The following is a 27,318-nucleotide window of genomic DNA, read 5'->3' as shown; positions in this document are numbered from 1 at the left end:
CCTCTGTCAACAAACTCTATTCAGTCTGTCAATTAACAGGTTTTTGGGGGAAAACGCCTCCAACCTAACTTTACTAAACTACAGCTTATCATTTGAATGTTGACTAGGACCTAAAGCTGAGATTGAATTAATTCTGAAACACATAAAACCCCAAAACGGCCCAAAATTATTTTTCTTCATGTCAGACCACGTCTACGAACGGGCCGCTGCTGCTTCCGACTCATTTTGATTAGACAATATTCACTCAGGTGGTGATGCGCAGCACTGGAGGTGAGGGAGAGATGATCCTCATTAACAAGAAGCATTTTGCTTATGCAAAGAACTAAATCTGTTTAAACTAGTTATTTATATGGCACAAAACCACCACAACGACCATTATTCACTGTCTTATTAGCTTACATCTGTGGGAAGTTATTGCAATAAAGATTTTCACGTCCCCGCAAACGTAATAAATCCCTGCAAACATAATAGTTATTACATATGTGGGAAATCGCGTGTTACGTTTCTAGTAGGCAGCGGCTATTCCGTTTGTGGAAAATGTATTGCATTTGTGGGTTTATTACATTAAATGCTGCAGATCTTTATTACCTTTTTTTTTATTACGTTTGCATTATTACATTGGCGGGCGTAACAGTCTGTACATTGTACCTGACAAGAGTGGAGTAAAACTTTTAGAGAGGCGACATAAAAAGCTACATGGTTTAAATATTTGCTTATAATCTTTTAAAATAATACAACAATAACAGGTCAAAAAGATTAATACTTCCGTTGTGTTGACACTTCCGTTTTGTTAACTCGATGCAGCATTTTGTTGTTGCATGTGTTTTGCGTGTCGTTGGTTCTGCATGGTTTATGTAGGCCTATTTGCAACATTTGGCCATTGCTGTGCGATACCGTTCAGTGTGACGACTTTTGTGCCGATTCCGTTCAGTGTGATGAGTTTTGTACTGATGCTGTTCAGTGTGATGAGTTTTGTACTGATGCTGTTCAGTGCGAGTCTGTTCAGTGTGACAACGTTTGTCCTGATTCCGGTCGGTGTGAGAACTTTTGTGCTGATGCTGTTCAGTGTGACATTTTTTTTCCATGATCAGTCTGACAATTTATCCCTGATGCCGTTCAATGTGACAGTTTTTTTCCTGACACCATTCAGTGTAACAACTTAGTTACTGATGTGTTCACTGTGACAATTTTTATCCTGAGGCATTTCAGTGTGACAAGTTTTTTTTTCTCAGGCCTTTTGGTCCGATGACTATTTTTCATGTGGCAGTTTGGTGCCAGTGTGACAGAGCTTTTCCTGAGACCTTATACCTTTTCATCTGAGGTCTGACGCTGAAGCCTGATCCTGAGGATGTCCTGAAATGTACACCGTAAGAGGGTCTTTTGTAAGTCAAAATTTTCGTAAGTCGAAGCACCTTTTTCCCTATAAATAGCCTGATTCATTCCAGGCCCCCTACCAGTCGTGTATTTCTTCTACAAATATGACTTAATATTTGAAAAAAACACTAAGAATATTCCAAAATACAATCTGAAAATAATTTATAAATGATAAATGTATTAATAAATATCAATAAAATAAATTATGTATGTACCTTTTGAGTGAGGCAATGCTGGCTGAAGACGAAGTTCTTGGTGGAGGAGTAGGTGGTAGAGGCTGAAGAAAGCATACGTATGCATGCATACATACGTACGTTTACATGTACATAACATTATGGAATTTAATTCTAAACATTAAAACTAAACTACATTTACGTTAATTAATGTACGTACGTACACTGTGCAATGATATCTTTTTAAACATTTTTTTAAACTTACATATTTTTTTAAAATTTTGTTTTATAATTTTTTTTTTTATTTTGGTCGCGGGAAATTTGAAATTAACGTGACTGTTCCTGTATTTGTGGGACTTCGTTAAGCGGGCATTTTGCCGTACCACGCAGAAATATTGCCGTTAAGTGCCTTCGTAACTTGAATTTTTCGTTAAATGGGGTCTTCGTAAGCTGGGGTTCCACTGTAATATATATATTTTTCTTTTTTCTTTTTTTTTTACAGATAAATTTCATTTAGTTTTAAATCTGTTTCAATGTGGCTGGCAAATTAGTTGTCAGTTTTGCAAGTTAAAAAGCAAAGGCTACAGGTTTTTGTCTCAAGCAACCTTAATTTGTGTGACAACAAAATAGGATAATATACTGTTTTACAGTATTACTATTATCATTATTACATGGCATTACAGGAATTACATCCATACATTGAAAATTCAATAAAAAGCAAATAATGACCACACAATGTGATCTCAATTGAAATGAGATGAGACCTTCTAGTTTTCTGAGAACAATCTAAACACGTGTCTCCACACTCCTTCAGGCGGCACTACTACTACATGAGATGTTTTCAGCAGCGTCGTGCAATGCATTATATTTTCATTAATTTCAGATATTTTTCATCTTTTTATCTATCTTTTACTCTTCCTCCTCTGACTTCTACTCCTCCTCTTCTTCCTTCTAGTCCTTGTTAAGCTCATTCAACTTTACACTTGTTCTCTCTTCAAATGTCAAAACTTTCAGCTCCTCTGTCAGCCACTTACACATTTTCCTATTTTTTTGTCTTTTCAAAAATTTGCCTTTTACCCCACTTTTTCTTTTTCCGTCATTACAATAAAGACAATTAAAATTAGAGTACGTAAACCGTGGCTCCTCCATCACCCCAAGGATCAGGGACTCTTTTTCCACAGTCTCTGGCTTCTGTTGAGAGAGGAATTAAACATGTCATTAGATCAGAATTCTCATTTTCCTAAACAGAATCATCATCAGAATCAGAATCAGAATCAGAATACTTTGTTGATCCCCGGGGGAAAATTGTTTCTGGCACTCTGTGCAAAAGAGGGAATAGAAATACAGCATGAATGGAAACAAGAGAAAAAGATAAAGATATAAATAAAATATTAAGTAGACAATAATAAATTAAAATAACATCATGAAGTAAACAATAAAATAAAATATTAAATATTAAATGGGACAGCCTTCGCGCGGCGTTATGACATAATTGCACTTAAAATGCACGCTCCGAAGTGTGCAGACCATGAATTGTGACACAGCGACTATCTACTACCCGTAGACAGAACAAAACATGGCTGAGCTTGCAGCGTTTGCCTTTTTGCGAAGAAAACACTAGAAAACAACAGATTTTAATAACAAACAAACATAATATTATTTTTTTTCTGTCATTCATCACTGTATATTAATTTCAAAGATCTGGTTCTTTAACAGGCTCAGGTGCATCATCAACATCATCACAGAGAGAGACATTATGCCTTGATGTCGTGCAGGTCATTTCACCAAGTATTATGTTGCATGCTCCCTGTGGAGTGTAAGGTGCAGGAAAAATCACGGTTCTTTCGTTTCAAAAATACTTTCATTTATTGACTATTAACAAATGTTCCGAGAAATGGGAAGGGGAACAAAAGGTTTCTTGAGTCTCTGGAGCGCACCTGGCATGCATCCCCAGCTCAGCTTTAATTGCTGGGGAAAACCCTCCACTCCAGAAGTGACATCACGCTCCAAGTGAAGGTGATCCCCTCATCAAACTGCCAATAGACTCAACATAGCCAAAGCAGTGGTGCCCTTGAATGGTCTTTTTATTTTGCACTCCTTCTCACGGTCAGTGTTTCGTTCCTCTGGTGGATATCCTCTTTTTTGTGTGAGGTTTTCTGTTCTCTCTCTGCTTTCCACATCTAGTTTCAGGAATTCCATCAAATCCGTTGCTTTGAGCATATTATTAGCTTCTTGTCGGGTGAAATCAAGGGCAGTGTCCTCAGGAATCATTTTTAAACAATATGGGGCATAAAAGACTTTCATAAGTGTCAGATACAACACCCATGGCATCAAGACTGTGTACTTCACACTACACCACTGGCCCCTTTTACTGGAGTCATGTTTATGTCATGGAGTCAACTTATTCATATGTGCATTTATCACCAGGTCCTTGCAGCCAAATCATCTTTTCAGCATGTCAGTTGCATTATTATCATCAGATAATACAAGGCCTGCTACTGCACAGTTGTCAAGTTTTACTCAAACCTTCGTTACCGTGTATGGCTGTTACATGCTGACCCCAAAACCCTTGCCACTCAATTACCCAGAAAATTTCGACTTGACTAGTTTGGGGAGTTTGATTGCATTAATTCTTTGAACATTGTTTCTTTGACTTGAAGTACTTGCGCTACTTGACTCTCCATCCATGCGCACTGCACGTTTTCAGAAACTCTCAATTTATTGTAACACCAAGCACGTCCAGTTTTGCCACTTTAAGAATACATTTAATACATACATTAAAATACATTTAAATTGATCATGAACATTTTGGAAAAAATGTGAGGAAAAATGGGAACATATTAAAAAAAGGAACAAAGATTATATTGGACAAAATCAAACAGAACATTTTTTAAACTGATTGGAACTGATTCCCACCTCCTTTCTATCTCACCTGCTCCTTCCTAGTGTGTGTCTGTGGGAGAGACGCACCTGCATGTCATCATCTCATCAACTCCTGCTGGTTCAACATGATCTCTTCACTACTTATGTGACAGATTGTTCCATCCCGTATGGTGACTATAAATGTATTTTTGTTTTCATGTGCTTTTCCTCCAGTGTTTTTTGTGTCATGCTTGTGTTTTTTCCTCTCTCGTGTGCCCTCAGTGTCTTTCCACTCAGCTCCACCTGATCCCCTGTGTGTTCCACCTCCTCACTTCCAGATCACTCACCCTCACTGCCTGCCCTCCCCTCTCTCAATGTCCCAGCTATTGTTGTAAAGAAATACCTCTGAAATACCTCTTCTACTGCCCCCAGCTTCTGCATTCTGAGTCCAGCATTTTCACTTAAATTAGGTTTAATCTTTAGGCTTATACGTATGACCTTTTGCAATATCTATTCTTTGTAAAATGAGACTGTAAATGTATTTTATGTTTATAAAATGAATTGTTTAAATTTCCTCCATTCATCTTTGCTTGCCTATCTGGGGTGAGGTTGCTCTGGCAGTAGACACAGCAGGGTTTTTAGACGTCCCTACTTAACACTCATTAACTCACTTTTATCAACATCAACTAATATTTTAACGCATCATTCATAGAGAAATTGTTTTAAAACCTAATAAAATTGGACTTTTTCTTGTATGGTTCAAAGTCAATAAAATAAGAACAATGGGGTAAAAATGTGTAAACTGAGTAAAAAAAACAAACAAGACAGTACCGCACAAGTGGTGTGAGAAGTTGACTGCAGACCCAACTGTTCTGCTGGCATTAGGTGTGTGACCACCACCCTGTCACCAATAGCCATGTTATGGACGGCTGCCTCCCTCCAGAGGCCCACCTCAACAACGTCAGTGCCCTGTTAAAAACAGACTGGGGAATACATGTATTTATTTATTTTTAAACAATACCACTTAAATACTTTTATATTTTCTATATTTCTGTATCTTATCTTGTTCTCCTCCCCTTCTTTTCTTCTTCCTCTTGGCTAGTCTTCCTCCTTTCTTCCTCCTCTTTCTCTCTCATTTATCACCCTTTGCCCCTTTCTGTCCCCCTCCATCTCCTCCCTATGTCTACCTGTGCATGAACCCCTAAATATGACTGAACTGATCCAGCATCAGTTCCTCTCAGTTGTCCATTGAAACAGCATGCAGAACATCCTACCTACAGTTCAGATATGGCTCAAACATGCACACACACATATGCTCTCTCTCCTTCTGTCTTCTCCCTTCCTTTTCCTCATCTCTTTCATTCTGGCTCTCTATTTCCCCTTCCCATCTCTGTTCATATTCTTTTGTCATTCTGTCCCTTTATCTTCCCTATTTGCTCTTCTTCTTCCCCGTCTCTACCTGTCCATGAATCATACAAATGTCTTTACAACTTACCTGCTGCAGCTTGACCCTTTTCATGGGAACAAGATCCTTTCCTGCTTTGACTCTTTTCACTGTTGATACCTGAATGACAAGATGGATACATTCAATCACCCATTTATAATGTAAAGTTGACATTTGACATTTGACATTCCTAACTCAAGTTCATATCATTACAATACTTTAAATTGTAAAACGAAGTCTTGGTCTTATCAGCTAACAGACAATTAACCTCTGAACACAAACACAAAGTTTATTAGTATCAAAAACCCATGTGTTACAGGAAAAAAAATGGAAAATGCCCACCGCATTACTATGGCTTCCACTGCCACTTTACCATCTTAATACTGGAAGCAATGAAAAAAACTTGCCTCCACCACCTGGCCTTCACTACTTAGGAGCCCCTGCCTGCTCTGCCACTCACTGATGGAGGTGGGTGGTGATGCAGGGTTCTCCAGAAACTCCACCTCTTTGGGGAGGTCATCCGAGATAGTTATGTCAGTGGTGCAGAAGAACTTTGTTTGTCCATCGACATTGATCTAATATAGTAGATCACTTCCCCTAAGGCTGTAGCCCCTCATTATATAACTCTGTCCCAATTTAATTTTAGTGCCAAATTGTTCGAATAGTGTTAATTTGGTCAGTGTCTTGCCATCTGTGATTATTGCCAATTTGTTAGATTTAGTCACTGCTGGCTGAACCATACTTTTTGTGAAGTCCATGGTAACACTTTTGCTTTTTCTGTTAGGTTCAGCACGGCAGCTGTTAAAGGGGGAGGGCGAATATAAGGGTTCTCAGTTCGACACCCCTGGTTTTAAGACTTCCTGCTATCTGCGTGCAGCATGGAGATAATCATTATGCGTGGCAGTAGCAGCTACCTTTAAAATGGACTTTCGTCCAATAGAAGGACTCTCACAGGTAAGTTCTTCAAGATGCATTGTATAGAAGCGTGATTCGATGGCGTGTTACAGTTTTTATTTACTTGAAATAAATTCAGCATTTGTTTTTTGCATAGATTTGGTCTAGCCTCTGTAATGCGAGTTGCGCAAGCGTTAAGCTAGGCGTTACCCTGGATCAAGAACACTAATTTAGTCGATAGTTTAATTTATTAACTATTGTGATGGACTGATGCGTAAATTCAAAAATAATTATGCGGTTTGCACCCATGTTGGTCTTAAGGTGTTTTTGGACATGTTTTCTGTTTGCACCTCTCTTCAGGCACCATATAGATAATACAGAGCGCCTGAAGAGAGGCGCAAACAAATAACAGAGCACTTCAGGCATTATGAATAGAAAAGTCTGTAATGCCAGAGATTGCGTAGTATGATATATATCCCGCCCCCACCCCCAAGGGCCAATTGTGTGGTTTGTTGAACCGGAAACCATCAGCCAATCGCGTTGTTGCATTGATGGGTCCGTTGTTATCAGGTTGTTGCTGTGGCTGTCTACTGTTAAGACTTGAGTTAAAGGTCTTTGATAATATTGCAATATGCCTTTTTGGCTGTAATAACCCATGTTACTAATGGTATAACTTTGAAAGGTCCTACTCCACAGGAATCATGTTACATTAGTAACAGAAGTTAACTGTGAAACTGAGAAAACCTTGTAGTTCAGCCTGCTAACATAGGCTGCTTAGCATCTGTTTAGCATTAACCTCATATTACCTGACTGCCGGTAAAGGTAAATTTAGACCAACGTTTAGCTGTGACCTAGTTCACGTAAAGTAAATGTATATTACTTTTGCTGAGAATGACGGAGTGTTGGCTGAAGTGGCTCAGTTCACCAAAGAAAGCCCAGTGTTCATAAATGAATGACTGGATCAAGTTAGCTATAGTTGGCTAAATTGCTTACCAGTCGATTTGAATAATTAGGTGTGGGAATCAGGAAGATGAAGGCAGATGAAGCAAGAATTGTCAGCAAATATGTAGCAATAAAACAGAAGTATTTACATAAGAAAATTAGTAATTTACATGCACTTGTTTTTTTTTCTGTATAAAATGACGAGAGCAGTTGAGGATGTAAAAAGGTTGTATATCCGTCCGCACGCCCTGGTAATTTTACCGCCGCTGCAATGTGCACGTGATGGACCATTTGTTTCTGTGTGTGTGTGTGTGTGTGTGTGTGTGTGTATGTGGTAAATATAGCTTACTCAGAGCAATGTTTGATTTGTAGGATGTGGTTATTGATAACACTATGAACAAAATGTCTAAAACAACAATATATCTACATTTATATATATATATATATATTTTAAACATTGGTCATGTGATAATATATAGTAGTTTGAGATTTGACTTTGACTTTATTGACTTTATTACGTCTATCAAACACTTGAACTTGCCCTATGTATCCTTTTTCCTACCTGAGCAGCCAAAGAGACGGACGTGTGTTTTGGACAGTGAAGGCATCAGCTATGTACTAGTAAAAGCCAAATAACGGTGCCATTGCTCTCATCCAAAAGACCTGTGGTGGCAACAATCCTGCTGGCATTAGCCAAAGGGAAATTCTTGGTGAGTTGAGTGAGATTCTGATGTGTGAATTTGGTTTGTGTTTGTAAAGAAAAAGCAATAAATTTGCGTCATGGCTCTCCCGCTAGCTAAGCAACATCGGCATTAGCTTGGCGACTATTGCATTTGTCTATCTATATTTATCGGGCATTTGTGTGTGGATAATGAAGACATTTGTGTGTGGATTAGCAAGCAAAAGTAGTGCCAAGTCACATGTCAGTGGTAAGATTGTGCCAAAAGTCACATAACAGTTTTTTCATACTTGTAGAATTGTTTTTGTACTTGAAAGAGATTTTATTATACTTGAAGAAATGTGTTTCTTTGTATGTGTAAAACATGCTGTATTTGTTTCTGAAGCATGATTTACTTGTTTGATAGGTACATTTCTTATTTGCAAAACAAAATGGATTATTTTGTGAATGATGTTGTATATTTGCAAACCACACTGAGTTTGTTTGTGAATCGTTGGGTGTGAATAAAACAGGTTTTGTGTGTGTGTGTGCGAGGTTTTGGCTTGACTCTGACTCCGTACCAGCTGGGCGGGTTTGTGTGCTCCGGGACGTGTACAGGCCTCTCCTCCTGGCAGCGTGCTCGGACACGTGCCGTCGTTGGCTGAGGACGCGCACACGTGAACTACCATGCTGAACAGGAGCTGGAAGGAAGAAACCATCGCCGGCTAACTGGCGGGGGATCAATTGTGAACAAAGTCCTGTGAAATAGTAGAATAGAAACGACTTACACATGTTCACTGTCACTGAACTGAGTATTTACCACAGTATATTAGAGAATATGTAAAAGCCCATTTATTTCACGTCTAAATTAACAGGCAGCTGTGTGTGACGTCAATGCTATGATTTGCATTTGACGACGTTGAAATAAAGGCATTTCTGTAAGTCTAAAAATGTATGTACCTGACATGTATTTAGTTATGATAGTGGTTACAAATCATTCTATGTTCACTGACACCGAAATGGGCAGGTTCCTTTCCCAATGTATTTCGGTACCCCGTGTTCTTTCACAATGGTACATCTGAACTCGATAACTGCGGGTCTCTGGAGTGCCGTTAAGCAGCCGGATGGAGACCGAAGAAGGCCGGAAGCTCGGATATTTTGCCACGAGAAATTAAATTACTTCATTTAAATAATAAGGATAAAGATATATGTGTTGATACTGAAAAGACCTAAACATCGCACCGAAGCTGAGCTTTGTAGAATTATGAATTGCGACAGTGGTATTATTTAACGCTACAATTTACATAAACACTTGCACAGACATAGTATGTTGTGACTCATCCTTCTTTGCTTGTATTTACCTGTCCCTAAAAAAAAAAAAGAAAAAAAGAAAAAAAAACCAACTGATTCTGTTGCATGACATTATCGAAAGAATGGGTAATTTTCGGTTCGGTTTGCTGTCTGTAAAGTTTACCAGCACCAAAAACTCGTTCACCAATAACAGGTTTTATTTTGAGAGTCTTGACCGGAAACTGTCTTAGATTTGTGTGGCTATGAACTCGTGCTTCGCTCCGTTTACCCTCCTCCCATTTTCAACCTACATTACCAGGCCAGTTTCTTCCCTGTATTCACCAGTCATTTAAGGACCGCGGGGAAGTCGAGTGGACGAAATGTTGACAACATGTGGACATATATCCATTTAAAGTGCGAACTGTGACGGATCACAGACACGTATGGATACCGCTAGTGGTGACAACTGGCGGAGACGCACGAGGAGCGCACGAGCCTGCCGCAGACAGCAAACCACAGCACGAGTTGACGAGTCCAATGTGCTGCGTTCTCTCAGCGTGGGAAACACGGAAGAAGACCATGACATGAAGGGGGTCACCGGGCTCTCCAAGCAGGACAACCTGGAGCAGAGAGTCATGGCGCCCCGCTACAGCCTCCTGCGGGAGGTGGGAAGGGGCACATACGGAGTGGTGTACGAAGCTGTGGCCCGGAGGTCCGGTGCCAAAGTCGCGGTGAAGAAACTGCGGTGCGACGCGCCGGAAAACGTGGAGCTCGCCCTGCAGGAGTTCTGGGCGCTGACAAGTTTGGAGAAGAAGCATCAAAATGTCGTGCAGCTGGAAGAGTGTGTGCTGCAGAGGAACGGCATGGCCCAGAAAATGAGTCATGGGAACAAACGGTCCAAACAGTACCTGCGTCTGGTGGAGACTTCACTGAAAGGTGAGGCTCTTTAACTTGTACTGTTTAAGTTGAGCCACTTCTTATACTGAGAAGGACATCAGTGCTACCATTTAGTTTGGATTGGTGGGTTAGCAAGATTTTCCAATGCAGCTTTGACCTCCTATCAAAACAAGAATAGCACTCAGATTTAGGCAGTGGTTTACTGTGAATGGTTATACTGTGATCTGTATCAAATAATTGCTAATGTGAGTCGGGCAACAGTTTCGGGGTGTGTGTGCTGTTACATCATACCGGTCATTTGATTAGCTAAGCCAGAGGAGGACGTTTGTACGCGGGTTTGCTTTTGGCACAGTCTTGATCTGTGTTGACCTGTAGCTGACATGAATGCCAGCCGTGTTTGGTTTGCAGGGTTAGCTTTGTCGGACGAAATTTCCTTTCAGTTATTGTTGTTGTCGCCATGACACAGGCGTGCTGGGGGATGGGTAGAGTTGGTGAGGGAGCTCCCGAGGCTCGGACTCACTAAAATGGAGTCTGCTGTGTTGCTGTGGTCACAGAGGTATTTTTACACATTGATTCGTTTGTACTTTTGCCAAATTCACCACACCGATCCTTTGCCTTTCGATAACCCCTGTACTCATGTACTTACCTTGTTTGTAGTGCAGGTGTTGTTGTCTCTGACATTAATTAAAAAAGACAGACTGATTCATCTCAACTTTGACTCCAAACCACCAGGGAGAGTCCAGTTCTTTGCTCATCCTTAGCCGTAGTACCGGTACTTGATCTGTTCATAGTTTATCTCAAATGATAACCTCCTGAATGCAGTGCTAGTAACATTAGTTGTCTTACAGTGGGTCATTATGAATGAATTGTTAACCCGAACATTACGTTTGAAATGTTATCTCAGCTGAAAATCTAAAATACATACCAGAGTACAGTAAAGATGCCCTGAACTGCCCCACAGTGGCTCTGTCTTTTGAAATACAGATACCACCTGAACATAACCTTTTCAGGGAACTTGCTGATAAAGAAATGCAGGACACATTTAATGAGGTCAGAGTCTATGAGATAGTTATCTACTGCAAATTCTCCTGTGGACTTGTAACATATTTTTCTTATAGGCTACAATTGCATGAAAAAGCTACACAATAAATGCAATAAATCTTACTTGTAGTTAGTGGCATGGTGTACTTTATCAATGACATTTCATGTTGTTTTTTTCTTATTGATATATGTATGTTTTCTTTGTGGTTGTAACTACTTTGAGTATTCTGTACTACAGTTTTTCATAACTGTGAGTGACTAGTGTGTGCCCGTTGCAGGTGAGAGGGTGCTCGGTCCTCCAGAGGAGCCTTGTTACCTGTGGTTTGTCATGGAGTTCTGTGAAGGTGGTGACCTCAACCAGTTCATCCTGTCCCGGCGGCCTGATTCGCAAACCAACAACAGTTTCATGCTCCAGCTGACCAGTGCTGTCGCTTTTCTGCATGAAAACCACATTGTGCACAGAGACCTCAAACCTGACAATATCCTCATCTCTGAGAAGTCAGGGACTCCAGTCCTCAAGGTGGCTGACTTCGGCCTGAGTAAAGTCTGTGCAGGTTTAGGAGACACCAGTGAGGGCAAAGAAGGCGAAGACAAGAACAAAAACGTCAATGTCAACAAGTTTTGGTTGTCATCGGCATGCGGCTCAGACTTCTATATGGCTCCTGAGGTGTGGGAGGGCCACTACACAGCCAAGGCTGACATATTTGCCCTCGGCATCATCATTTGGGCCATGCTGGAGAGAATAACTTTCATTGATGCCGAGTCTAAGCGGGAGCTGCTGGGTACATATGTGAGACAAGGAGCAGACATTGTACCAGTTGGTGAGGCACTGCTGGAGAATCCAAAGATGGTACTGAGCATCCCACAGAAACGCAGATCATGCATGTCTGATGGAGTAAGGAAGCTTCTGCAGGACATGCTCGCCGTCAACCCTCAGGACCGGCCCAGTGCATTTGAGCTGCAGACCAGAATGGACCAAGTTATGTGTGCTGCATGACCCTCAGCAAGATAGATAACAAGATTACAGGTATGTATGCCTTTTTATCTTCATATTGTTATCATTTTAATTTAGCTGCTTTGTTGAATTACTGTTTCTCCAAAAGGCTGCAGGACATGGTAAAAAAATATGTCATTGCGATCAATTTGACAGATGTTACAGGCCCTGACAAACAGTTGGCCATTGGTTGGTTATAAATCCTGTAGTGTGTGGGGTGTTGCGAGCAGAGCCGAGCATGCACAGTGTGTGATGTCACGTATACCGGACAAACAGCCAATCAAGACGCCAGGCTGTGTTTCTCCGTCACCCGTACTGCAGTACCGGGGGCCAGAGCACACCTTGCTGCTCTTGAAGCTATGTGTAATACCTGTGACAATTTTTACTCACCTCCAACGCCCACACTCTTGCCGTCTCCATGACTTTGTCCATAGTGTTTTGTCTTGGTTTTGTTTTTTTCAGACAGTAATAGGCCTAAAACAACCACCACTGCATCTTTCAGTTCGTCCGCCATGTTTGTTTACACTGAAGTCACGTTTGACCACACAAAATACTGAAACTGTATACAGTTTTGCCCAGCACTAAGTAAATGGCATTAACACTATGATGTGTTGTGACATGTTAACTTCTGAGTTCAAATGAATGGTTAAGAGGGTGTGTTGCTGTCTTTCCCAGAGCACATATTTGATAACTGCAATGACGGCCCTCAGTGTATGTGCTCCTGTACTGCCAGTCTTTGTGTCTGTATTGTCCATGTTTGTTGTGCTGGAGCTAACAAGGACAGTTCTTACGCAACCATAGCCCCATCTACCCACTGACCCCGGGGCCACAGATCCATCAGCACACCGGACAAGCTTACTGGCTCCTTCTGTTGTTTTTATAGATCATTAGTTAGCTGCTTTTTCCTTAACTGAGCTGCCAGAGTCCCTGTCTTTACTTCTACCCACTCTGATTTCTTATTGTCTTCTCTATTTATACTTTATTCAAACATCTCCGGTTTTATATTTGTATTCTAGAAGGAACTACTGTACTGTACTACTTGTGGATCAATAGATTATTTCTGATTCTGATTGTATGTGTAAAAGACACAAGCCCTAGCCAAACTGCCTCTTCAAGGTGGGAATCATGCATCGTCTTAGTGAAAGTTACAGATGCAAAGAGGGGGACATTTCTGTTGCTTGCCAAAAGAGGTTGTATCAGAGCTGCAGCAGAGGTGGGACAGTGTCTGTCTGAATTGTCAAGTTGGCAGCGCGAAACATGGGTGTTTCGGTCTGATGGCGTTGACAGTCTGACAACTAACCAAATCATTTACTCAACAAATAAAAGAGTGTCCCACACTTCAACCCACAAAGCAACGTTACAGGACCAGACAACAGTAATGTGGTAGCAGGTCCTGTCTTGAGCATTTTATGAGGGGAAGAAAAAAATGCAGTAATATGTGGAAAAGCTCCTGTAATCCTGTCTGTCCAACCAACTCTTCGTCCCATTTCTGCCCGAAAAACAGCGTCTGTCCCCAGTAACAGAATAGTTGAATGTCAGTTAGTTTGACGTGATTCGAAGCAAAAAACTTCAACTCACTACGTCTTTCTCACCTTCTGTCTATTGTGTTGTTGCGATAACTGTCTCTGGCAACTTGAATTGTAAAACATTCAGCCCTCCTGAGTGTCGTCAGTGAACTTCCCTTCAGAGAACAGCATCCTCCTCGCAAGTGAGAGCCAGACAGGGCCTGCTATTTATGGTGATCGTGGGATGTCATTTGGAGCAAAAAAATTGAATTTGTCATTTTGCCAGTGCACATTTAAAAAAAAAAAAAAAAAGAAAAGAAAACGCATACGTCTTCATCATGATATGCACATCACGCCTCTTTTTGCATGCTGTATGACATTACACACTGGAGCAGCTTTAAGCAGTAGCCCATTTCACTCAGGGACTCTGCATTATGTCTCCAATGAAGGCTCGCCGCACCAGTGTGTCAATTCATACAACATACTGGCACTGCGGAGCCAAAAGAGGCATGACCATACACATCATGACATTAACCAGCTTGTTAACCAGCTGTTAATCTAAACGTGTATCCACTGACTGTTTGTATTCATATGGATGCAGATAAGTGTTGTGATTGAGATCCTGACCCACCATGCACTGTGAAAAGTGACAAAGTTACATTTTTCGTTCTAAAGTACAGAATTACATGATCTCAGTTAACAGTGGGCACTGTCTGACTTGTGTGGAGGGATGCTGTTTTCTAAGGGAAAATTTGCTTAGTCTCAGTCAGGAGGGCTGACAATTGCGTTTTTTCCCCATATAATCAGAATGAAATTTGTTTGTCGTAGCAGCGTCAGAATGTTACAAGGACAGAGCAATAACACAATAAACAATATAATTAAAAAAGAAGGAAAATGGATCGACGTGTATATACATATTTACATAGTATCCTCCTGGGTCCGTGTATCATCTGATCAATTGGGGGAAAAAAAATCTCTGGTCGCATAATATACTGCGGTCCAGCCAGCTGTGGTTCGCGTTTGCTTGGTCAACTCAGCCACACCGTTTTTTTCAGTGCGCAAATGCACTAACATTTACAGTAATCATTCCTTCACATATCATCAAATTTAAGATGATAAATGTTTATAGTTTTGAACCAAGGCCATCACTAACCATCAGTCTTTAGACAGACGCCATGGTGGAATATTGGCGCAATTGTTTGGCCTTGAAAGGTAGTGTGAATGGGGCCACTATTGGTTACTACCTGAATCTGTGAAATTCCCATTCTACATAAAACTGACAAATCAGCAGGGCCCCACAAAACATGTATCAGAGGGCTGCAGGATAAAGCACCAAATCCTTGCCTGAACCTTTGATATGGCAGTTATGTAACAGAGCACATTGGCACAGCCTGTATCTGACGGGCCAATCGGCTGCACATCTCAGAAAAAGAGAAAAAATAATCCCCTCACATGCTGCAGGTCATATTTAACAAAGGATTGTTTGTACTGCAGGATTCACCAGAGGCTCTGGCTCTTCACTGCCGTACCGTGCCGCATGATGGTCAACACAGTGTTTTATAGACTGACATGCTGTCAGACAGGCAGTATTAGCTGGGCTTATGGGAGGCCGAGCACAGGACCCCACAGGACATCTTTTGAAGCATTTTTTTGGCCCTGGAGTCAGCTGGCCTGTCAGGTTGATATACAGCAGGTCTGTGACTCCAGTTATAACCTCCTGGTGGTCTGTTCCACCACATCTAACGCTTTACTTTACTTTACTTTTATTATGTCAGCTCCACTCACAGTTGCCAGTTTGCAGTTATCCATATTGATTAATTTACCAACCAGACATTTTCATTTTGGCATATCCTATGAGATGTTTGTATGTCTGCTGCTGTTTTGAGGTTATGTATTCACACGTACAGCGTGTGTGGGTAAGTGTATGTGCACTCTGCAGTGGGCATTGCTGTAAAAGAGTCAGACAATTTGCTGCAGCAGTGTGGCAGTGCTGCACCGACTCAGCACATCTCTGTGTTTGTAGGCTGCTGCAAATTTCCCATCCTCACAGCTGAACAGGCAGATCACTGTTGTTAGTTAAGTTTTTCCCACCTGCCTCTATGCAACACACATTTTTCAGACTGTGTTAAGCAGCTGGCTGTTGGGAGAAATCCTCAACATCCTCTTTAACAAGGGGTCCGCAATGTGACCCCTAGGGGATCCACAGAGGTACTGCAGGAGGTAAAACACATTTTTTTTTTATGTGTGTGTGAAATCTCTGTCAGTGGTGGCTGGTGACTAAAAAAATGAGGACAGGAGGAAAACCAGTCCACTGTGTCATGGTATTTTATACAAGTCAACTACGTATCCCTACTTTCTTATATTCAATGAAAATTAAGCAATAAAACAATGACTTACAAGACTTCTTTAAAAAACATTTTATTAATTGGCAAAAGGCTGTTGACATCAGGACCATGAGAGAGGAGCAGAGAGGCTGTTGACATCAGGACCATGAGATGTACACTGGACTAATATACAAGGAAAAAAAAATACCAACGTGTACCCCTTCTGGGATCTGATCACCCGTCACCTGTGTGGCAGGCAACTGCTCTACCCACTGTGATACTGCTGCAGTCATTATGCATAGTACCCAACAGCACAGCACATCACACTCATCACTCATCACAATCGCCCAAAACAACTGTGTTGCTGCTCTGTATTGTGTCCCCGGCGTGCCGCTAACTTTATGTCCTCCAGCAGGACAAACAAAAAGAAAACTATGAATTATCTTTCTGACTGCTTCTCTCTGATTTCTCCAAATGTTTTGTTTTTCTTTCAGAAATTTGCTTATTTCCTTTGAAACCGATTCTAATATCGCTGAAAACTCCATATTTCTTGCCCGAGCATGGCTGGCAGTGAAAGCTGTAAAATACATAGAAGTATTTTTTGTTTACGGTTGTATAAATGTGAGAATGAAATTTGGGAACTGTTATTGAACCAACCTGCTGTCAGTCTTGTATTCTGGTTGCTGATTGGTATGGGAGGACGGCCTCCCTTAGCGCGTCATTTTACGTGCCTTAGCCAATCATAGATCAGCATAAAAAAATCCTAAATGCATTGAGTGAATGGAAGGAGATCCTCCCACGGAGGACAGAAGCCCTCCGTCCTCCTCTAGTCCCCACCTTCCTGCTCCCTGCTCCTCTCACAGACTGCTCTGTCTCCTCCGTCCGATTTGGTAGTGATTTATTTCAACCACTTACTCTGTCTTAAAAAAAAAAAAAGATTTTCCTCTTGCCTCCTCTGTCTCTATGAGAGAGACAGAGAAAGACAGAATCTCCATGGATCCCCTAGAGGATAAGTAAGTAGGGGGTCCCCGCTCCATTTCTCCATCAGTTTGGGGGTTCGTGGCCTGGAAAACATTGAAGACCCAAATGAATCAACACGCCGTAGTTCATATTCTAGGCCTAGGTGGTGCTTGAAATTGACCAAAAGCAGAGAAGAGACCAAGCATTTGAATAAAGCTTGTGCACTGTATACAAACAGACAGCAGAGTAAGAAACCAAACACAACAAGAAGTAGACGAAAATGGCTAGTCGGTTGTCCATAATCCTTTTTTCGCTCAGCGTTGTGGCAGAGGAGCATAATATTTTGCCCTAGTAACCCTAATGGGCTCAATATCTTCTGCGGCTAGAACACAAGCATGTAGTCCACCATTTTTGTTGTTGTTATGAGACGGCATGGGGTTAAGAGGTCAAAGGCTAGAGGATGAGGGGTGGGGCGATGGCATCATCGCAAAGTATGTGGATTTGCTGTCAACACGAGTACGCAAAGGCAGCATTTTTGGATTTTTCCACCCTGAGACCAGGTTTCAAAAAAGTGTGCTTACAGGCACTGTGTTTTCCTTACATGCGTGTTTACACACAAAAGCGTTTCCATGTGGACCATCAGTGTCTCCTCAAGCAAAATGGTTTGCTTATACCGCCATTGTTGACAGATGTTCCGCTTGCAAATAAAGATCTGTAAGGGGAGCAACACTACACTGTAGTGCCTGAGCTTTAGATATCAAACTAATGAAAAACAAATGTGTAAAGCACCAATTACAGCTAATAAAGGCTCCAGTCTCCATAGCTTCATTCTCTCACACAGAGATCCCGTGGTACTGCTGCTACCAAGGTCCACCATTTTTGATGGCATGCTGACATTATTGCAAGTGTGATGGTGGTGACATGTACCACAGCAGAGTCCGTGTCTAGAGTGACAGGGCTGGGCAATAAAACGATCTCGATCATTTTCACGATAACATTTTCCACGATAACAGTGATACATTTATGATATTTATTTGATTTATGATTTTTATTTTTTTTAAAGTGCATTTTCCTCTACCTAGAAAACATTACACCAATAGCCAGTCGCACAGCAAAGAAATACATGTGGTTGATGCATGTTTCTGACCCCTCCCACTCAAAACCACTCACGGAGACAACCTGCATGTTGAGCTGACACAAAAAAATGAGTGGTCCAACTAGTGTAACAGAGTGTGAGGAAACTGACAAAGACGAAGAAATTGTACCAAAGAATGGTCATACCACTTTGGTTAACTCTGAAAGCATTAGTTTGCACTATCATACTAGCGTCAGCCTCCCCGCAAGTAGCCAACAGACTAGCCCTACTGCTTCTACTAGTCAAACTGACTGTATAAAAGTGTGTTTAAGGGATAGTTTGTGTTTTTTGTAATCACCGATCAGCGCAGCCTCAGTTTGGAGAAGAAGAGGGCCTTGTTTTAGGTGGTTAAATTTCACTGCAGTACAAAGCTGAGCGTCTGAGCTGGAGCGGCTCTCTGCTTCTCCAAACTGAGGCTGTGCTGATCGGTGATTATGGTAGGGAACAGATCGACTTCAGATATGTACTTGACCCCACTTCGAAAAACAAACTATCCCTTTAAGCCTGACCAACAGAGAAGCTAACAATGCTAACTTTGTCAGGTGTATGGTGACAGGAAAAGGCCATAGTATCCCTAAACACAGGGGGGTTATTTTTTGTATCCTTGACCAATGACAATCATGACAGTTTGTTCATTATATTATAAAGCATCTCTTGTGCAAGACTGGAATTTTTTGTTTCTCAGTAGCCCTTTTTAGAAAGAAAAGGCAGCACATTTGTTCCAAGGTAAGGGCGACAATGTGCCACCCAATTTGAAAGTACATTGCCGCTACAACAACAAGCTAACACAACCAAACAGCTAGAGAGACTGAGGAGACACTAGAATCTCCTGGATCTCAGCGGCTGTCCAGTTGCTCATCTTGATGTCCGCAGATTAACTGATGGACTGACTGCTGTGATCAGCTGTTTACTGGTTTTAAAACTCCCTGGCTATGGGTCGCACAACAGTGCACGTCATCGACACCTCCACCCATCTCAGGCAATAGCCGGCACATTAGATGGGATTTAGAGAGCAATGGAAGCAGAAATAAGTGTACCCTCTGAGGAGACAAATTGGCGGACCAAGACAGACCCCCAATTTACTGCCCTCTAATTCGGCGGACCTAGACGGCCAACTTGGTAGTGAAGTGTTGATATACTTGATATACAGTCCATACTTTCCTGGAATATACACTGATCAGGCATAACATTATGACCACTAACAGGTGAAGTGAATAACACTGATCTCTTCATCATGGCACCTGTTAGTGGGTAGGATACATTAGGCAGCAAGTGAACATGTTGTCCTCAAAGCTGATGTGTTGAAAGCAGGAAAATGGGCAAACAAGGGCCTAATTGTGATGGCTAGACAAATGGGTCAGAGCATCTCCAAAACTGCAGCTCTTGTGGGGCACTCCTGCTGTGCAGTGGTCTGTATCTATCAAAAGTGATACAAGGAAGGAACAATGGTTAACTGGTGACAAGGTCATGGAAGCACGTGGGGAGTGAAGGCTGGCCTGCATGGTCCTATCCAACAGACGAGCTACTGTTGCTCAAATTGCTGAAGAAGTGAATGCTGGTTCTGAAAGGTGTCAGAATACACGATGCATCACAGTTTAGTGTGTATGGGGCTGCATACCTGCGGACCAGTCAGGGTGCCCATGCTGACCCATGTCCACCACCAAAAGCAGGCACCAGGATGAACTATGGGAAGAAGGCTAGCCGGCGGAGGCAATGTGAATCTTTGGCCAATGTTCTGCTGGGAAACCTTGGGTTCTGCCATCCATGTCGATGTTACTTTGGAGCCACGCCCACATGCAGGAGAGGAGCCTCCTCCATGTACTTTCCATGCTTCTTTCATACAGTTACTTTTCTGATAGTTACTTTATTACCACAAGCTCCCCAATTACTCCATCTGCCCAATTTTTATCAGTTGTGAGGGATAATACCAGCTGTGGAGTAGCTTTAGTTATGAAATAACTGAATCATGTATGCTGCATGTGCACAGAAAATGATAACTCATATATTGACTCCATCTGAGCTAGCTGCTCCCGTCTCTGTCTGTATAAAAGCAACTAGCTTCCGTGGAAAAAAAAAAATGTGCTCATTTTAGGCATCCCTCAGTCCATGTTTAACATGACACACAAACATAAAACCCCAGTCTACATATAATTCCTTGTCATAGCTATATTGGTGCACATAAAATATTACTTGTAGATTATCACTGTGCTGTCACATGGACTCCGCTTAGGGAATGAGGCCAAATCATGTCATGATTAAATGCAATAACTTTTGCTAACATTACATGGGCATGACAGGATGCACAGTGTAAAATCACTTTAAGGATTTGCACCTTCAGCAAAATGCATTTAATTTCCCAAATGTACAATATTTATGACATGAGCACTTACACTCTCTGGCGGACACGTAATGCCGATGGCAGAGATGAGAGCACCTGTTGTCGGCGGGACGGAGAGGGTCGTTGGCGGGCACATAATGCCGGTTGTGGTGATGGTGGCATCAGCTGTCTGAGGGACGGGAGGTTGAGAGGGTCGGTTCGGCCCCACTGACCAGCATCAACGGACTCTTCAGATATCCAGACTTTACCTGGTGACAGTCGTTGTAACTGTCGGGGGTAAAGTGGAGATTGCAGAGACGAGTGTTTGTGGTGATTTTGAACGCTCCACAGTAGCTCCTCTTCACAAAATAGATCCACCGTTTCCTTATGTTGTAGTCCCTACGAAACTTAAATAAGCTAACAGCGCCATTACTGGACACACTGGCATCCAGGAAATATGCACGAGCGGACATGACTGCTTAGTTGACTGGTTGACTGGTTAGCTAGATGCAAGCTATCGCAAGAGATGCTAGCCGAGATTGGAGAGCAAGCAGAACAACCACAAAGCTAATGCGTTGAATGTATTTATACCACTTCCGCAGCAGGGCCGGGTTTATGCTAATGATGGCCTCATTACGTAACGCAGCCATGATTTCTGACCCGCCCATTAAATCCTGAACACAGAAACAATTTTGAAACAATTTGTGAGCCTAGCTCCAAAATTAAATTCTAAATGGTTGAATGTTTTTTGTTTTTTTGTTTTTTTTTTACATGTTTTAAGGAAATACATTTATGACCTATTAAATGTGTTTAGAGGAAAATGGCTGAATTTGCTTTACATGGACTTTAAAGGATGTGCTGCTAACATGTTGGTGCCAGATACCACAGCACACCTTCAGGGAGTCCATGCTTCAGGGCTGTTTTGGCAGCAAAAAGGGGATCAACACAGTATTAGGCAGGTGGTCATAATGTTATGCCTGATAGGTGTATTCTACTACTATCTTTGAGTCAGAAAGTCACCCAGAGGTCACTATCTGGAGTTACTGTCATGATCGCTGTTTTGCTTGTTGTAGTATTTATTGATTTGTAGAATAAAGGAGTGTTTTGGCTTTCTTGATTCATCAAACTCCACAAGAAACAATGCAATGTCTGGGACGTTTTAAATCTCCAATGATGTACATCGAAATTTCCTCAAGTCCAAAGTGATTTGATCAAATTGCTTGTTTTGTCCATACTCCAAATCAAAAGAGATTCAGACAGGAAGGAACACAACAAAACAAATTACACAGGACAACACATTGACATCCACTGCAGTAACCCAGAAAGGTTAAGAGGACACTATGTAGTTTCGGAGAAGAAATACAAACTCAGATTTTTTTATTCTAATGAGGTAATAATGCTTACTCATGTTAATAAGCTTGTATTTACTTTATATGTGATTTTCATTTTATGTTTTCGGTTTTTAAAAGTTCAGTGTATGGTGCGTGATGAGGCGAGATGGAAAGTTTAATTGATCTGGAGCGTTCACGCCCATCGAAGGCGAGTGTCAAAAGTTGTATTTTTTTATGTAAGAGTTGGCAAAAAATAGTGTTGTCCTTTAATGTCAATTTGTTTATTCAGTCATGAAAACAAGACGTTTATTTGGTTTGTTTCAGCAGATAAAAATCAGTTAACGAAGAACTTTAACGTTAACATTTTCAACTTCTCCAGAACTACAGAGTGCTTCTTTGATCAGCAGCACTCCAGCCCCAAGCTTGTTTCTCTCGATGGAATGTCCCTCATATTGAGACAAACTGAATTTCATTTAATCTTTTCTCATCTTGTGTTTCTCTGCAGACTTGTGTTTCTACCTGGAGATGCCACATCAGAGAAGGTCTCCATCTTTTAAACTGAAGACTGTGAAGAGGGAGAAGAAATGCCGTTACTCCTTAAGTTTGAAGCTGAAATGATTATTTTGTTCTCTTTTAACTTGTTTACAGTGGAGTTGGCTGCCAATTCTGATAGAGAATGATAATCTTGCCTAGAATATTATTATAAAGCAAGAAACCTGACATTAGTTTGCAGAGTGGGAAACTCGATTTAGCCATACCTACATCAAAGAATAGAGGTCTGGAGAAGTTCCCATCAGAAAACAGGACACAGTGACTGCGGCCATGAAAATGTCAGTCATTTGACTAAGTCTAAGCTAAGCTGCAGCGTTAGACACCATTTGTGTGTCAGTTGGGGTGATTGCCTCCATGAGTCTGCCACTTTGATAATGTTGAATTAAAACACTGTGACATCAGATGACAATGCTACTAAACCTCTCGCTTCATGTAGTAGACTTTGTTACTTTGTTGGAAACTTGCTCGCCTGTCTTGCAGTGGTGTATTTCCTTAATTTTCCTTTTGTTCAACATTGATCTAGTAAACTTGTGTTGCCCCTGTGAGATTTGACAGAAAACGGTGTCATCACCCCTTTCTTCTGTTGGGTTTAAATTTCTCCAGATGTCTGTTGGTTTACACTGAGGTATGCTACAAGGGAGTCTTGGTTAGTTATTCGGAGTTTGTCATCTGTGTAAAATCCCTTGTCACGGTATGTCATTTTATATTGCAATATCAGTATATATCATGATAGAGTCATTTTCGTGGAATACAGTTGAGACAGTTGTAGCTAATTAGTGATTGAAATAGTTGTAAAAATGCAAGAAACTTGTAAACTCGTTATGGTAGTCATGCTCATTGATTTACAGAAATGCCTGCAATCTCCTGAAGCATCCAAAGCTTAAAGTGATAGTTACCTAGGATAAGACTATAGAACCGAATTTGCAATGGATGTCATATTCTGTAGTCTCACAGTAATAACCCCATTAGCCCCTGGATAACTATAGAGAAGTTTATCCTGCTAATTTGACTGTCATATAGCAGTCTTACTGTCTTCCACGGCCATGTTGTGATACTTTTTGGTATTGTCAACGTACATAAAGATGCTCTGTTGATCTTCTGTTGTGTTGTGCTGGAAGCTGGTTGTTGGTTTATGTTAGCTGGCTCTATATCACAACTAACCTTAGCTACTGTTGTGATCCATTAGTGGAGAGGAGCGAGGCACTAAGATGAGACACTAGAGAATATGAATAAAGTCACATCCTTGGGACTGTTTCCGAAGTCCTTCACAAAGAGATCCATATGGTTGTATAGACAACAGACGGGTAAGTTCTTAATTTTTCCAAGTCATGTTACAATCTGCTCAGATACAGCCAATAAAAAAGTGATGAATACATGTAAATTACTACAAACAGCCCCTTTACCCCCTTCACTCTGCCATGTTTCAAAGGTTCAGTGTCAGTGTTGCAAATTGTCCATCAATTTGGTGCACGGATACTCTGTACATCTTTAGCAAAGTGTTGTTGAGCAGATCAGGTTTCACTCAGGATTCACTGACTGAGCCTTTACAGTTATTTGAGTTTCAAAGGGACATGTTGATATAATTGCTGTTGCTGGTAGGAAAAGTAAATCCCAGGTCAAGTGTAACAAAAATGGAAGTTGAGGAGCTGATTTATGTTTTTAATTGTAATTTGTTCAGCCCGCTTTTTGGTCATAATCAGAAATGTGATGTCATGTCTGTTATTGATATGTTGTTGAAAAGAATGTCCCAATATGCACACATGACAGAGTGTATGTTGTTTTCAATATGATGGTATTCTGGAGACATGCAAGTTTTTCACATTATTTAAGCCCTCTTCTTTGCCTTCACTAGAAATGCAGTGTTGATGGCACGTTATTTGTCAGCCTGTAAGTTAAGTTTGATTTGATTGACACTTTGAGTTCCAGTGTAATCAATTCCTTCATACCTATGGTGCCTTGAAATTGTTTGTCAGGTAAAATTTGGCTCCAGATAAGCTGCTGTATTTTTCTTTGATTTGGCACATTTAAATTTGGCCAATTCATTATCCAGGGTATGTGGTTTTGAAGATTTAGTTTCCTCAAAAGCACGTTTGATAATTTGTAATAAGACAAGAATCACTATTTTTTTTTCCCTCTTTTTACTGTGGACCATGTATTTGCTGAGTAAAATTATGTCTTTTAAGATAACCTAAGGAACAAATATCATCTATGTTAAAGGTGGCAAGGCTGTACAGATATCTCATAATGTTTTGAAATGTGTTTCTTGTCAAATTAATCACTCTTTTTTTTTTTTTCCTTCCTAATTTTTGAGGTATAATTGCGTCTGTGATCTAAAGTGGAATGTAAAAGAATAAGGAGTTTAGAGGCATTTCCAAAATATTAGTGCCATGAACCACATCAGAATAATGTATCTGCGTTGTTAATTTTGCCTTTGAACCAAAGTCTCTTTTATGTTGATGTGAACTAGAACCCTGGATGATTAAAAGAATCCTCATTCTTTTTAATTGTACTACCTCGTGTGTCTGCACATTTTCACCTTTTCTTTACTGAGCCATTGTTAATTTTTTCCAACCAACACATTCTTTAGTTAGACACAAAACATCTTTTTATTTAATGTCTTGAGTGTGCTGGGTATGTGCAGTTTTCCATGGATTGTAAATTCATCACATGGGTTTGGAATAAATGAGACAGATTTTGATTTCTGTCAGCTACTGGTTGTCTGTTTGTACCACTGCATCGTGGGAAATGAGTTTACTTTGACACAGATGTTTACACACCTTTAGCTCAAAACATACCTCAGTTGCTTACCTTTGTGTCACTAATGTATGCATATTTCATTGTGAGGGTAGAAACGATAATGAACTGGAGATGATCGAAGCTTGAGATGATCAATGTAGTGTTTTATTTTTTAATTTTACTCTTGATTTCTGAGGATTAAAATTGCATGTACTAAATTAAGAGATTTTAGCAAAACTTCAACTATTCTCCTCAATGCCATGTAGCTGCCTCTGGATGATTTCCTTTGGTGTTGGACTGATTTACCTGTAAATGTGGGTAGGGCCTCCTGTTTGAATAATCACTTCTTTTTTTTTTACATGCAGCACTCTACTCTATGCAACTTTGCCTCCCTGGATATACTGTAGAACAGTTCAGTTCAGGCTGGTTTTGTTTTTGTCCTATACTTATCATCCTGACAGGAACTGTACTATACAGCTGGACCTTGTTGTGTTCAGATGATTTAACCCTTTATTTCAAAAGAATTTACAGTCCTTGGTTGTACATGTTACTAAAACCACATGCTTCAGTGAAAATGTGTTTTTCTTTTTGTTTGCTGAATTTGTACATATCAGGGTTCTGTTTTCAATAAAGGTTGGAAACCTCAAATCTCTGTCAGTGTTTAACATTTCTATGATCATGATTGAAGTGTTCAGCAGACATGGGAGGCAACTTAATAGTTGTACTGCAAATGACAAGCATGTTGTGACAGTTGGCTGGGTGCTTCACCCGTTGCCCACATGATTTGGGCAAATGGAGACAGACTGACAGGAGGACATGCATATTTGCTGACTGTTGTTTATTTCAACTTGACTTCCAGCTCCCTTGCAGGCAAGTAAAGCTGGAATGTTAAATCAAGGTGCCTGCAGGATCTCACCATGTAGGTGTTATTCTCCAAGAGCATCTGACTGCAGATCAGACCCCTCTCATTATTCCTGGAGCACTGCTGTGACTGACCAACCCTGTCAGCCCAGCAAAGTGATTAAATATTTGACAGGAGCCATATGTTGGATATGGCCAGAATTTTGGTTGGAAACATTAAAAAAATTAAGTATTGACAGAATGTGAAGAAACAACAGTGTTGACCCTGTGTTGCAGAGATGTTTACTGTAGTTAGCATGTTATACAGCTGGTCCTGGCCTACCTTGTCTCATAATAGCACTGTACCTCAAGACGTGGTAGTCTGATGGTATCAGCTGGGAGATATATACCAGCTGTTGGTGGAATAAAGAAATGAAATATGCTGATGTAATAAGGGTGTCACGATTTTGATTTTAAATCCAAATCGACTGAAATTAAATCACATTCTCGACCTTCGAATCAGAAAATGGAATCGTCGATGCTGCCACACCCCCATGTCACATCCGGTCGGCTTACCAAGTGGAACAACACACAGGTGTTGAAGTGCTGCGAGTCAACCTCCTCTAACTTAGCTACTAGCTAAGCCAGTAGCTATTAGCCACAGCCAACCAAATGATAGCATGTGTAATTTGCAGAGTTCTGTGTTATTAACCAGTGACAATAGAGAACTCATTCCCCCTCAGACTTTCTCAGGCCTCAAAGGATGCAGGAGTGCAGGATCCCTCTGTTTGTGAATATGCAGTGCACATGTCATGTTGTTGATGTGTAACACTGTGTAGCATGTCCCATAGGGCTGTAACACCAGAAATCAACAACTGTCCACTTCCCTCCAGTTGTCCTGGTTAATTGTCCCTCCGCTGCCTCTGTAGCCTGAGGCTTTCTGCAGCTGATCGACAGAGGTCAGCACAAACGTCACTGGACTGTTGAACCTGAGACTGATATGGACAGAGACTGGTTGTGCTGGTATTATGCTCAAATCCAAAGCGCTG

At 41.0% G+C, this 27,318-nt stretch overlaps 1 protein-coding gene and 1 long non-coding RNA gene across 5 annotated transcripts; both read left to right on the top strand.

The window, feature by feature from the left end:
* The first annotated feature begins 3,515 nt into the window (after positions 1 to 3,515).
* LOC119021115 lies at positions 3,516 to 9,298 on the top strand. 4 transcript variants are annotated; one of them, XR_005075483.1, is made up of 5 exons: positions 3,516 to 3,653; positions 4,494 to 4,595; positions 6,638 to 6,807; positions 8,260 to 8,399; positions 8,903 to 9,298. It is a non-coding gene; the product is annotated as an uncharacterized LOC119021115 (long non-coding RNA). The 4 variants fall into 4 exon arrangements; XR_005075482.1 differs by having other exon boundaries at positions 3,517 to 3,653; positions 4,494 to 4,612; XR_005075481.1 differs by having other exon boundaries at positions 3,545 to 3,653; positions 4,494 to 4,600.
* A 634-nt stretch (positions 9,299 to 9,932) lies between these two features.
* On the top strand, positions 9,933 to 26,077 carry LOC119021113 (serine/threonine-protein kinase 35-like). The gene is made up of 3 exons (XM_037101134.1): positions 9,933 to 10,573; positions 11,854 to 12,602; positions 22,647 to 26,077. The coding sequence occupies exons 1-2, from the start codon at positions 10,081 to 10,083 to the stop codon at positions 12,570 to 12,572; spliced, it is 1,212 nt and encodes a 403-aa protein (XP_036957029.1). The 5' UTR covers positions 9,933 to 10,080; the 3' UTR covers positions 12,573 to 12,602; positions 22,647 to 26,077.
* Positions 26,078 to 27,318: the final 1,241 nt, after the last annotated feature.

The sequence above is a fragment of the Acanthopagrus latus genome, chromosome 6 (assembly GCF_904848185.1).
Source record: "Acanthopagrus latus isolate v.2019 chromosome 6, fAcaLat1.1, whole genome shotgun sequence".
In the NCBI taxonomy this organism is placed as follows: Eukaryota; Metazoa; Chordata; class Actinopteri; order Spariformes; family Sparidae; genus Acanthopagrus; species Acanthopagrus latus.
The sequence above is the reverse complement of the archived record's forward strand: the minus strand, read 5'-3'. Positions and strand labels throughout refer to the sequence as shown.

Coding starts and splice junctions, on each gene's coding strand:
- LOC119021113 (XM_037101134.1), top strand. CDS start 10,081: ATGGATACCGCTAGTGGTGACAACTGGCGGAGACGCACGAGGAGCGCA. Junction 10,574..11,853: donor GGTGGAGACTTCACTGAAAG/GTGAGGCTCTTT, acceptor TGCCCGTTGCAG/GTGAGAGGGTGCTCGGTCCT.